The sequence below is a fragment of the Polypterus senegalus genome, chromosome 3 (genome assembly GCF_016835505.1).
Source record: "Polypterus senegalus isolate Bchr_013 chromosome 3, ASM1683550v1, whole genome shotgun sequence".
Classification (NCBI taxonomy): Eukaryota; Metazoa; Chordata; class Cladistia; order Polypteriformes; family Polypteridae; genus Polypterus; species Polypterus senegalus.
In genome coordinates, this window is record NC_053156.1 from 15,628,229 (window position 1) to 15,640,272 (window position 12,044).

General features: G+C 42.0%; 1 protein-coding gene across 1 annotated transcript in view; it reads right to left on the minus strand.

The window, feature by feature from the left end:
• The window catches only part of letmd1 (LETM1 domain containing 1), a 66,431-nt gene that overhangs the window by 19,360 nt on the left and 35,027 nt on the right, over nucleotides 1–12,044 (minus strand). The window contains exons 3-4 of the mRNA XM_039746691.1: nucleotides 7,592–7,707; nucleotides 4,366–4,448 (exon numbers count right to left, since the gene is read on the minus strand). Coding sequence (XP_039602625.1) covers nucleotides 4,366–4,448; nucleotides 7,592–7,707 — 199 coding nt within the window. The remainder of the gene's footprint in view (nucleotides 1–4,365; nucleotides 4,449–7,591; nucleotides 7,708–12,044) is intronic.

Genomic DNA, 12,044 nt, shown 5'->3' on the forward strand with positions numbered 1-12,044 from the left:
ACAATTTTACAAAGAAAAGATGTGCATAAGGAGGCTCCTTCTAAACAATGACCATCTTCCGTTTCATTCTACTCCTCCCTTCCTGCAGCCCAAAGATGTCAAATTAAATGGTGAGTACAGTATGAAATTGTTTCTGGTAGGCTAGGCACTTTTTATAACTTTTTGGTTAGTACATTAGAAAAATTATTGGTGTTTTGGTAAATTCTGCACATTATACAACCTTTTTTATTATGAAAAGGTTAAGTAAGTGTTGCTGTGGGAGGTTCGGAGCGCATTATTATTTATTTCTTATGGGAAAAATAGTCTTGACTTACAACCAACTTGAGTTACAACCAGCCCTCGCGAACAAATTGAGTTCGTAAGTCAAGGGTCCACTGTATTTAAATTCTTCTACCTTCACCACCTCTGTTCCTTACCGTTGCACCATTCCTCCACCTTCCCTCTCATTCATGCACACGTACTCCGTTTACTCCTACTGACTCTCATTACCCTTCTCACCAGTGCGTACCTCCACCTCTCCAGGGTCTTCTCAACCTGCTGTCTACTCGCACTACAGATTAACATTACAGTCCACCGGGGACTCCTGTCTAATCTCGTCTGTCAACCTGTCTATCACTATTGCAAATAAGAAAGGGCTCAGAGCCGATCCCTGATGTAATCCCACCTCCACTCCAAATGCAGACCAATGAAATGAAGTGAAACTCACAATACAATTCAAAAATGAGTTTTGAAATATTACATGGAGAACCACCAAATTTCTAAAAGGCCTCTCCAAACCTTTCCAGACAGGAACTACCCTTTCATATATCTTCATGTGTTTAACTGGCCCTAAAAATCGACCTTGTGTGAGTGTGTGTGTATGAGTGGGCTCTGCAATGGGTTGGCACATAAATCGTCTGCAATGACTGCAGAATGCAGCTGCTAGAATCCTAACTAGGAAAAGAAAATCCGAGCACATCTCTCCAGTTTTGATGTCACTACACTGGCTACCTGTGTCATTCAGAATTGACTTTAAAATACTGCTTACGGTTTATAAAGCCTTAAATAATCTGCTCCATCTTATATATAGGAATGTCTGACATCTTATATTCCAAATCGTAACCTTAGATCTTCAAATGAGTGTCTGCTTAGAATTCCAACAGCAAAACTTAAGAGAAGTGGTGAGGTGGGTGGCCTTCTGCTGCTATGCACCTAAAATGTGGAATAGCCTGCCAATAGGAATTCGCCAGGCTGATACAGTGGAGCACTTTAACAAACTGCTAAAAACACATTACTTTAACATGGCTTTCTGATAACTTCACCTTCATCTAATCCTGATACTCTGTATGTTCAATTCATTATAATAACTATTCATGGTGGCTCTAAAATCCGTACTAACCCCTACTCTCTATTCTGTTTCTTTTCCCGGTTTTCTGTGGTGGCGATCTGCACCATCACCACCTGATCAAAGCACCGTGATGTTTCTACATTGCTGGATTAAATGCCAGAAGTCTGCATGACTTTCATCATCAAGTCCTTCCAAGAGAATCAACCCTAAATACAAAGAGGACTGTTTTCATTTATGTTAGGTAGAATGCCTAGAGGGGACTGGGAGGTCTCGTGGCCTGGAACCCCTGCAGATTTTATTTTTTCTCTCCAGCCGTCTGGAGTTTTTTTTTTTGTTTTGTTTTTCTGTCCTCCCTGGCCATCGGACCTTACTCTTATTCTACAGGGGCGGGTCATAAAATTAGAATGTGCTTTACATGATGAAGAAAAGAGAAATAAAAGACAAAGTAAGAATTAGAATAAGACAACACTGATTAACATACTGGTGCTGGTCATAAAATTGGAATATCATGACAAAGTTGATTTATTTTAGTAATTCCATTCAAAAATTGAAACTTGTATATTAGATTCATTCATTACACACAGACTGATGTATTTCAAATGTTTATTTCTTTTAATTTTGATGATTATAACTGACAACTAATGAAAGTCCCAAATTCAGTAATTCAGTTTTCATTGCTCTGTGCGGTTTTGGCTGCTTTTCTATATATAATCCACCAAGACACCCGACTACGGTAGTAGAGCGAATTGCTGTATGTAGCGTGTAAAACAGTTCTCTATGCTGCACGCGGTCGTGTGTCATAACCGAAAACTCGGTTTTTAAAGACTACATACTTCATTGTGTTTTAACCTCAGTTGTAAAGGATTGTTTTAAGGATCCCATGGGATACCCCTCGCAAACCGTTTTACACTCTGCATATGGCGATTCACCTTGGCGAGAAACATGCCTCTATAAACAGTCAACCTCGCTCGGAGGTGCATGTGGCCTCTACGACAGACGAATATATATGACGCCGTTTTTTCTGTGTCGTCACGTCTGAGTTGGTGGGCGTGGCTCTGCGAGTTGTCGTCATATCCAATGGTCTTGGAGTTGGTGGGCGTGGCTCCGTCCTGCGTGTGCCATAGGTGTCTTACTTGTCGGCGGCTTAGTGAATCCACGCCCCTTCCGCCGTGCTTTCCATGGGTGTCTTGCCTTAGTGAATTATATATATAGATGGAAAAAGAGTCATGTTTGTGGCTGATCTCTCTATATATGGAAAACATACATAAAGGCACCAGCACTTAACTGGCTGACGAAATGCACCAAACTTGTCATACTTTGGTAGTCTGAAGCGGTGCTGAAAAGTTGCTACCGAGTCATGTAATTTGTCATCCCCATGCAATTTAACTGGGAACTGTTGCTGTTTAGTTAGAAATGATGGCTTAGCCCTTCTGCAGTTTGAGGAGTTTGGCAAGGCTCTTTCTTCTCTTCCTCTCAATAAATTATTTGTACTTTAGAAAGCAAAATTAATAGCACCCTCTGTCACACAGGCATTTGACGTTATTACGTTTTCTCACAATAACATAAACTGAAGTATAAAAGCAAGAACATTATATGGAAGTATGGAAATAAGGAGGAAACTGAGAAATCACACCCAAGTCCACTTCATTACAAGGATGGGCAGACAGATCTGACAGAACCTCTCAGTGGTGAAGATGCCCAGTATGGTGCAACACAGCAGGATCATTGGAGTGACAGAGAGGAAATGGGGGCATCTTCAGCTCCCTTGTGGCTTAAGTAGCAGTGCTACTTAAATTAACTACAAATCCCAGCAGCCCCGGAAGTACTTTGCCATTGGACTGCTTTGGGTGTTACTGCTGGGGTTACTGGGGGAAATAATGTATGGTGTGGCCATTAAATGTGCGCCGAAAGAAGCTGGCAAAACAAACTCAAGCGTCCGTGTTTTATGTCTCAATTCTTCACCGCAATATCGGATTACCACAGTTTCCCAGAGGATTACGGTTTTTGGATTTGTGTTTGTGTCCCGTGCCTGATGTTTGTGTGGTCTGATCAGAGTTGGTCAATGTCTTCATCTGTGGAGCGCTCTCAAACCGCCTGCAATTATTCAACAGGCTAGTTTTTTGGTCTCACTCCAAAATACATCTGCGATCTCCTTCACCACTTTGTGGCACCGAGAACATTAAGGTCATCTGGACGACTACTCCTTGTAGTTCCAAGATCTCGGTTGAAGTCGAGGGGAGACCCGAGCTTTCTCAGTTATTGCTCCTCGGCTTTGGAATGACCTGCCTTTCCACATCAGGTCTTCATCCTCTATCAAGGTTTTTAAAAATCCGCCTTGAGACCGACTTGTTTTCTTCCGTTTTTCACTGTGTATGATGGGATTGTGGGGGATGTTATAATTGGTTGTTTTATTAATCTCCTTCTGTATGATTGGTTGCATTGTGTTTATTTTATTTAGCTTCTTTGTACAGCACTTTGGTGTAACTTCTGTTGTTTAAAAAGTGCTTTTATAAATAAATAATGTAATCAAACATTCCATCGTGGTAAGAGAAAACTTTATAAATTATGCTGAATGTTGTTCACTTGGGACTTCCGTTCATTTATCACCTTCAATCTGCATCTGGACGGTGTTTGGACTTTGTATTGCTGTATGTATTGTCGACCATTTCGTGCTCAGCATTTGGTCAGGTGTTCTTTGTCTAGTGTTTGTTAAATAATTATCGCTATCAGGGGAAAAGGGTATTCAGTAGTTGTTTAATAATTGTTTTTTTTATTTGTTTAATATATTCTTTATTATCGATTCATTTGGGCCTCTTTATATGTGTCTCTTTGTGTGAGCGTCAAGGCTGGGTGTGTTCCTGGGGTCCTCACAACAAAACGAACAAATTACCATTTTCCTGAATCTTAGCGTCACACAGCCAGTACATAGTATATCCTCAAGGCGGCAAATGTAAGTTCGGTGGTCAGGAACTATGGGTGGGTATCACACACAACTTCAAATTACGTACCTCAAAAAAAGAAATTGTAAGCCCACTTACATCAACACAAAGACAAAGTAGTTTGCAAATGGCGGGATTGAGATCAGCACCAGAGGAGCCACCTTTATGATATCCCTACGAAACTGAAATATAAAGAAATACAGAATATTAGTGCTTTGCTTTAAAAACGTAATTGTAGACACTAGAGGGCACTGTTGCTCCTCCGAACCAACACAATAGACACAAAGAGCTTAGTTATTTTCAGGAAACTCCTAACAATGTGTTCCCCACCACCACAGCCACAAGTAGATAATTAGCACAACACACAAATATTCCTTTCTCTCTGTTACTTTCTCCTCCGCTCCTCCCAGCAAGCTTCATCCCCCTTCCACCCGACTCGGTCAAGTCCTTTTATATCGGCCAACCAGGAAGTGCTTCTGCTCTTCTGCACCACGTGGTCTGCAAGCACTCCCGGGTTAGGGGAAAACCTCAAGTCCCATGGTGCCCTGTGAGAATCCAGGGCACCGCTCCTACCCAGGGGACCTGCCATCTAGCGTTTCGGTGAGGCAGTGCCCTAAAGCAGCAGTCTTCCCCCATCCTTCCATTGCTTGGGCTGGACTGCTGGCCATCTTTTACATCAGCGGTTCTCAAACTTTCGTATTTTGCGCCCCCTCCCTTTTCTACATGGAATAATTCTGCGCCCCCTGCATAATATAAGATAGATGAGAATAACCAATGATACAACTAACAAAGCTATGATACTCGTGCAGTGTCGCAGTATCCTATCATTTTTATACCCATAAGATCTGCATGTGCTTAGCTAACTTCGATGAAATATTTGCAATTTATTTTTTTTTAAAGTGCTTTAATAACTGTTAAAATGCCTTGTGTGGTTTTTGGTAGTAATTCTAATCCCAAAAACAAACAATACATTATTTATTCTTATTTAATTATTTTTTATGTAAAGAACCGATTACATATGTTTTAATTTTTAAAAATCTCGTAAACGAGGACACCGATGAAGTCAATCTGCGTGAGACGAATGTATTGTCGTCCGACAATTATTATACCGCTGTTAGTTGTATCATGAAAATAACCCAATACGCAGTAAATTATTGAACTCAATTTGGCAATATTGGCTACGCTGCCAATGTGGTGCAGTCGCGCCACATTATCACCTGATCTACTGTTACCCGAATGTTCGCGACAGATGCCGATACATCTAAAACTTTCTGGATTGAAAATACGCGACTATAAAAGCAGCAGCAGAGGCGCCGCTCGTCATAGAAACAAACTTCAAATAAAAAAGGAGCTCAGAGTGTCTCGATATCTCGAATATCAAACCAAACCTGGACAGGCTGTGAACTTTAAAGCAGGCACATATTAGTCATTAGATCTAGGCCTTAGAAATGTTTTATTTTAATTTTAGTTATAATGCATTCGTTGTGATTATTTGCTTGCAAATTTAAATTTAAAATAAAAATGTAAAAAATTAATTTAGATATCTTGTTCATTTATTCAACGCCTCGTACAGCTTCAGCGCCCCACAGTTTGAGAACCGCTGTTTTACATAATGTTCAGCAACCACCAACAAAAAGTCAATTCAAGGTGCAGACCTGGACTCACAATGCCAAAGGAGCCCGGGTGTATGCCACTCAGTCACACCTCACTAGGGGTTGTTGCATCATTCGCGCTTTGGCAAAGTAATTAACTGCATTACCAGGACAGACAGTTTTGAAAACTGAGCAAACAGATTTTTCATATTTGCAATTTATGCCTCAGCTATGACTGTTTACAGTGACAACATTTCAAAGGAGCTCAGGTCAGGTGTGGTTGGGGAGCATGCACTGGAACAGCACATTGCCGCACCCACCACATGACGAAACAGTTTGGGATCCTGGTTGGCAACCCCCCAGGGCAGACATAATAATCATAATAATGATAATAATGCATTTTATTTATAGGCCATTTACATTAGCAGTAAATCTCAAAGTGCTACATAAAAAGTTTAAACAAAGGCAAAGCAAGATAAAAACAGAGATAAAACAACAATAATTATAGCATTCTTGTTAATAAGCTTTCCTAAATAGAAAAGGCTTTAGCTGTTTTTTAAAACAGCCCACAATCTGCTGTGTTCTTATGCTCTCTGGTAGGGCATTCCAGAGCCGTGGAGCAGCGGCTTGTACTGTGAGAAATTCGGAAACCAGCTTGAAATTTTTCAAACAGATTGAATTTTTTGTGGTGATCCTGAAGCTGAATCAAAACAACCTTTTCCAAAACCTTAAGACAAAAATCGAAGGTTGGAGATTGGACGATAGTTTGCTATCACTTCAGGATCCAAAGAGGATTTTTTTAAATGAGGTTCTAATTTTTGCGGTTTTCAAGGCCAGTGGGACTAAGCTGCTCTGGAGAGAGTGATTACTGATATCAGTAATAAGAGAGCTGATATCTGATACATTAGCTTTTACCAGAGGAGTAGGAAAAGGGTCCAGTGAACACGTTGAAGGCCTCATCCTCTGTATGATGCCCACAACTTCTTTAACTGTGGTACAGAGGACCTGGGAAAGGCAGCCCATTGGCTTTGATGTAGAAACATCCAGCGATGGAGGGCTGAAGAAAGACAATGAGAAGCGGATGATGTCTACCTTAGAGGTGAAATATTCAATAAAATTATTGCACTGCTCCTCTGTGAAATTATTACATGCAGTCTAGTCCCACCCTTCCGGAAATGACCCTCTATCTGCCGCAGCCAGGTGTTACATGGGCGACCACTTGGCCTGGTCCAGCCACTCGGGTCCTCAACAATGAGCGGGATCATCCTCAGGTAATCGCGTCACATGGCTGTAGTGCTGTAACTGATGCTCCCTCACAGTCATGTGCCTCATTCAGGACTCCATGACTCCAAAGTCAAACCAGCGGTAGCTAAGGATTCTCAATGAAGTAATATGCCAGCAAAAAATAGCAATCCTTGCAAAGAAAAAATTCCAGATGGGTGGCACCCCTTAACAACAATAACATTTATTTATATAGCACATTTTCATACAAATAATGTAGCTCAAAGTGCTTTACATGATGAAGAAAAGAGAAATAAAAGACAAAGTAAGAATTAGAATAAGACAATACTAATTAACATAGAATAAGAGTAAGGTCCGATGGCCAGGGAGGACAGAAAAAACAAAAAAAAAAACTCCAGGTGGCTGAAGAGAAAAAAATAAAATCTGCAGGGGTTCCAGGCCACGGGACCACCCAGTCCCCTTCCATTATGAGGAGTGATAAGTCTCCGTACCTGCCTCAACAGCTCCATTTCTCGGTATGGCAGTTGGTCTCGGCGGACTCCCTGCTTTGCCAATTTCACCTGGATTCTCTGGAACTCCCTGGCATCCCGGAAAAGAAGTTGAAATCCTGGGAATTACAAAAGCGGGACATTGAAGTTCACACCCTCCTTAAGCTATAACATTTCAAAATTAGGGACTCACTAGGAAGCTCGTTATAATACAAACGTCCATCTATGAATCTACATTTACCAGAATGAAACCTACTGCTTTGGAGAACATTTCTCCCCGGGGCCGCACTATTTAGGTCTCTTACTTATTACACATTAGTGACATGATGAGATCACAGTTTTACAACTGAAGACTCATAATGGGGCTTTGATGTGTTTTAAAAAGACTGGAAAAAATTAGATAGGAAAGCACATTGTGTGTGTTGTATATGTGTGTGTGAGAGAAACTATATGAAAGAAAAAAAAAAAAAGCTTTGCAATTTCTAAATATGTAATAAAGCGTTCCTCATCCTGCACTACTGATAAGCTCCCTTAAAGCCACTTCATGTGTTTCTAAAATCACACACTGTCTATCAGACTTAAGGCCCATTTATACTTCATACTCAGGATGGTTATGAGCACGTCATCAGAAATGAATGTGACGCTTTTGCATGAGTTGCAGTACCAGCAAGAATACGGGTGGCGTGTGTGTTCAAGTTTCGGTAGGCGACGTCAGCATCGTTGTGTACTATTATCATGTGACGGCAAGCTTCCCACTGGCCTTTCTCGTCCCCAGCAGCACCTGCTCCTAGCCCCAGCACTAGAAAAAGTCCAGAGAAGAGTAATTCTCTTCAGGGATTCAGGGATGAAGGGGACGAATTATTAGGAAAGATTAAAAGAGTTGCGCCTTAAGGAGATGAAGAGGAGACCTGACTGAAGTGTTTAAAATGAGGAAGGGAATTAGTGCAGTGGGTCGAGACGGTGACTTTAAAATTAGTTCATCAAGAACACGGGGACACAGATGGAAACTTGTGAAGGGTGAATGTCACACAAACATTAGGAAGATTTTCTTTACACAGAGAGCCACAGACACTTGGAATAAGAGACCAAGTAGTGTGGTAGACAGGAGGACTTTAGGGACTTTCAAAACTCGAGTTGATGTTATTTTGGAAGAATTAAGTGGAGAGGACTGGTGGGATTTGTTGGGCTGAATGGCCTGTTCTCGTCTCGATTGTTCTAATGTCTGAAAATCAGAAGCACACCTTATGAAAAGGATTTAGGAGTTGTAGTGGACTCTGAGCTATTGACTTCCTGACAGAGTTCAGAAGCCATTAAGAAGGCTAACAGAATGTCAGGTTATATAGCACCTTGATCTGTGGAGTACAAGTCACAGGAGGTTCTGCTCAAGCTTTATAACTCACTGGTGAGGCCTCATCTGGAGTACTGTGGTCAGTTTATGACTCCATAAAGACACAGCAGCACAGGAGAAAGTCCAGAGAAGAGCGACAAGGCTGATTGAGGGCTACAGTGAGGAACCATTTTCTGTAAGGACAAGTTAAAGGCTGCAATAACAACAGCCTTGTGTCTCATAAGCAACCTGAGGAGGCTGTCAGGGTCCTGATACAAGCATGCCACCAACTACCAGATTTGATGAATGGCTTTTAGATGTCCTCCAGGCCATGTGGGAGGTCAGAAAATCGAGAGTCCACCTTATGAGAAGGATTTAGGAGTCGTAGTGGAATCTAAGCTATCGACTGTCAGACAGTGTTCAGAAGCCATTAAGAAGGCTAACAGAATGTCAGGTTATAATGCGCCTTGATGTGTGCAGTACAAGTCACAGGAGGTTCTGCTCAAGCTTTATAACACACTGGTGAGGCGTCATCTGGAGTCCTATGGTCAGTTTATGACTCCATAAAGACACAGCAGCCCTGGAGGAGGTCCAGAGAAGAGCGACGAGGCTGATTACGGGGGGCTACAGGGGGTGAGTTATGAAGATTAAAAGAGCTGAGCCTTAAGGAGATGAAGAGGAGACCTGACTGAAGTGTTTAAAATGATGAAGGGAATTAGTGCAGCGGATCAAGACAGTGACTTTAAAATGAGCTCATCAAGAACACGGGGACACAGCTGGAAACTTGTGAAGGGTGAGTGTCACACAAACATTAGGAAGTTTTTCTTTACATAGAGAACCACAGACACATGGAATAAGTGACTAAGTAGTGTGGAGGACAGGAGGACTTTAGGGACTTTCAAAGCATGACTTGATGTTTTTTGGAAGAAAAAAGTGTAGAGGACTTGCAAGCTTTGTTGGGTTGAATGGCCTGTTCTCGTCCAGATTGTTCTAATGTTCTCACCTCCTAACCCCAACCTCATTTTCCCCAGTGGCTGGACAAAGCTTTTAAACCATGGCCAAAAATGACTTCCAGGTATGATATGTTGGCCACTTTGGAATCAAACACTATGTATGGAAAGCCTGAGGTTGCATGACCAAAACCGTCTCTTAGCAGTCTCAGGTGGTCCTGCACATTTGGGCCTCAAGTACCATAGGGTGGAACTGGTGAACCCAAGGCAGCATAATGTAGAGGAGCTCAAAAGTTGATTAGGAAGAAGATCATGTTGTTTAGTGGCCTCGGGTACATCCAATACATTAGTGAAAATTACCCCTGCCTTTGGGGTCCTGAAAGACCTTAAGCTTATCTGGTAGCACCCACTTTACCTTTGTTAGTATTTCATTACTAAATGATGAAGTGAAACTATCTGCAAAGGCATTTTCTCTAAGAGTTTGTGACAAAGATTGGGATACAGAGAAGTGTTACTGAGGGGGGCAGCCAATCACTTCTTAGTTACCCGTTTTCAATTATGTTGTCCACCTGAATGAGACCACAGGTCCCCCGAGTTCCTTAGCTCCAGACAGCCTGTATGACTGTGTGCCTCTTTGATCATGCAGAAAATTAGGATGACTTTCTAGGGGACTGGATACTTTTGCATGTCACTTTATGTATTTTTTCTCTTACCTGTTTCTTTATTAGTTGCTGGGATTTGGAATTTGTTTGGAAGTACATAGCTTAAGAGTATATCCATCCATCCATTATCCAACCCGCTATATCCTAACTACAGGGTCATGGGGGTCTGCTGGAGCCAATCCCAGCCAACACAGGGCGCAAGGCAGGAAACAAACCCCAGGCAGGGCGCCAGCCCACCGCAGGCTTAAGAGTATATTTATGGAATAAACAAGAAATTCAACTTAAAAAAAATGTTTTTGTTTCGGTCTGTGTGCACCTTTTTCTTGTGTGCTTATTTCCTTCATGCAATACGTATTGGAGAATTATGGAAACAGCAGTGATCTCCAAGGGGTCGCCCAACATAATACCTGGCTGCGGCAGATAAAGGGTCACTTCTGTAGGATGGGTCTGGACCACGTGTCTGCCTGGGGGGTTGCCAACCGGGATCCCGAGTTGTTTTGTCATGTAGTGGGTGCGGCAATGCACTGTGCCAGTGCCTGCTCCCCAACTTGACTTGACTGATCTCCAAGTCACTATATATGGTTATATGCATCACATAATAAAAAGATGTGTGCTGACCCTATGCACATCCTCGCACCTCCTGTCACAGATTTTTGCCTCTTTTCAGAATGTCAAGAGTGAATACAATTTATTTTTGTAGAGCCCAAAATCACACAAGAAGTGCTGCAATGGGCTTTAATGGGCCCTGCCTCTTGACATCCCCCGAGCCTTGACTCTCTAAGACGACAAGGAAAACTTCCCAAAAAAAACCCTTGTAGGGAAAAAATGGAAGAAACCTCAGGAAAGGCAGTTCAAAGAGAGACCCCTTTACCAGGTAGGTTGGGCGTGCAGTGGGTGTCAAAAATATAAAGGGGGTCAATACAATACAATACACAGAACAAATCCTCAATACAGTATTAAAATAAAAATTTTAGAAGTCCGGAGTAGAATTCAACAGTAGATGATATCCCATAATATGATTTGGATTTGTTTAGAGTCCTGGAGACCTCAGCCATCAAGCTGCCTCCCCTCTTTGAGCATTAAACAAGCTGAAACAGCGCTAATCTGATGAAAGGATCTCTCTTTCTCAAGATTCCTGCGATCCTCCATCAGGGATGACTTTACCTTAGGCAGGCAAAACAACCTGGCAGGTGGGCACCAAGTGCCACATTTGAGTACCGAGAAGAGAAACAGAAAAGGTGAGGAGGGTGAGTAACAAATTCTAACTCTCATATTCATAATGTTTTAGTGCTAATGACTGACAACAGAGATGCAGTCTGCACAGTTAATCAGCAGCTCTAGTCAGGGTGTGCTAAACTGAAGTCGTGAGTCTTCAGCTGGGATTTAAAAGCTGAGACTGAAGGGGCATCTCTTATAGTAGCAGGCAGACCACTCCACAGTTTAGGTGGTCCTGTAACTAAAAGCTCGACCTCCCACTGTTATTTTATTAATCCTTGGAATCATAAGCAGACCGACAT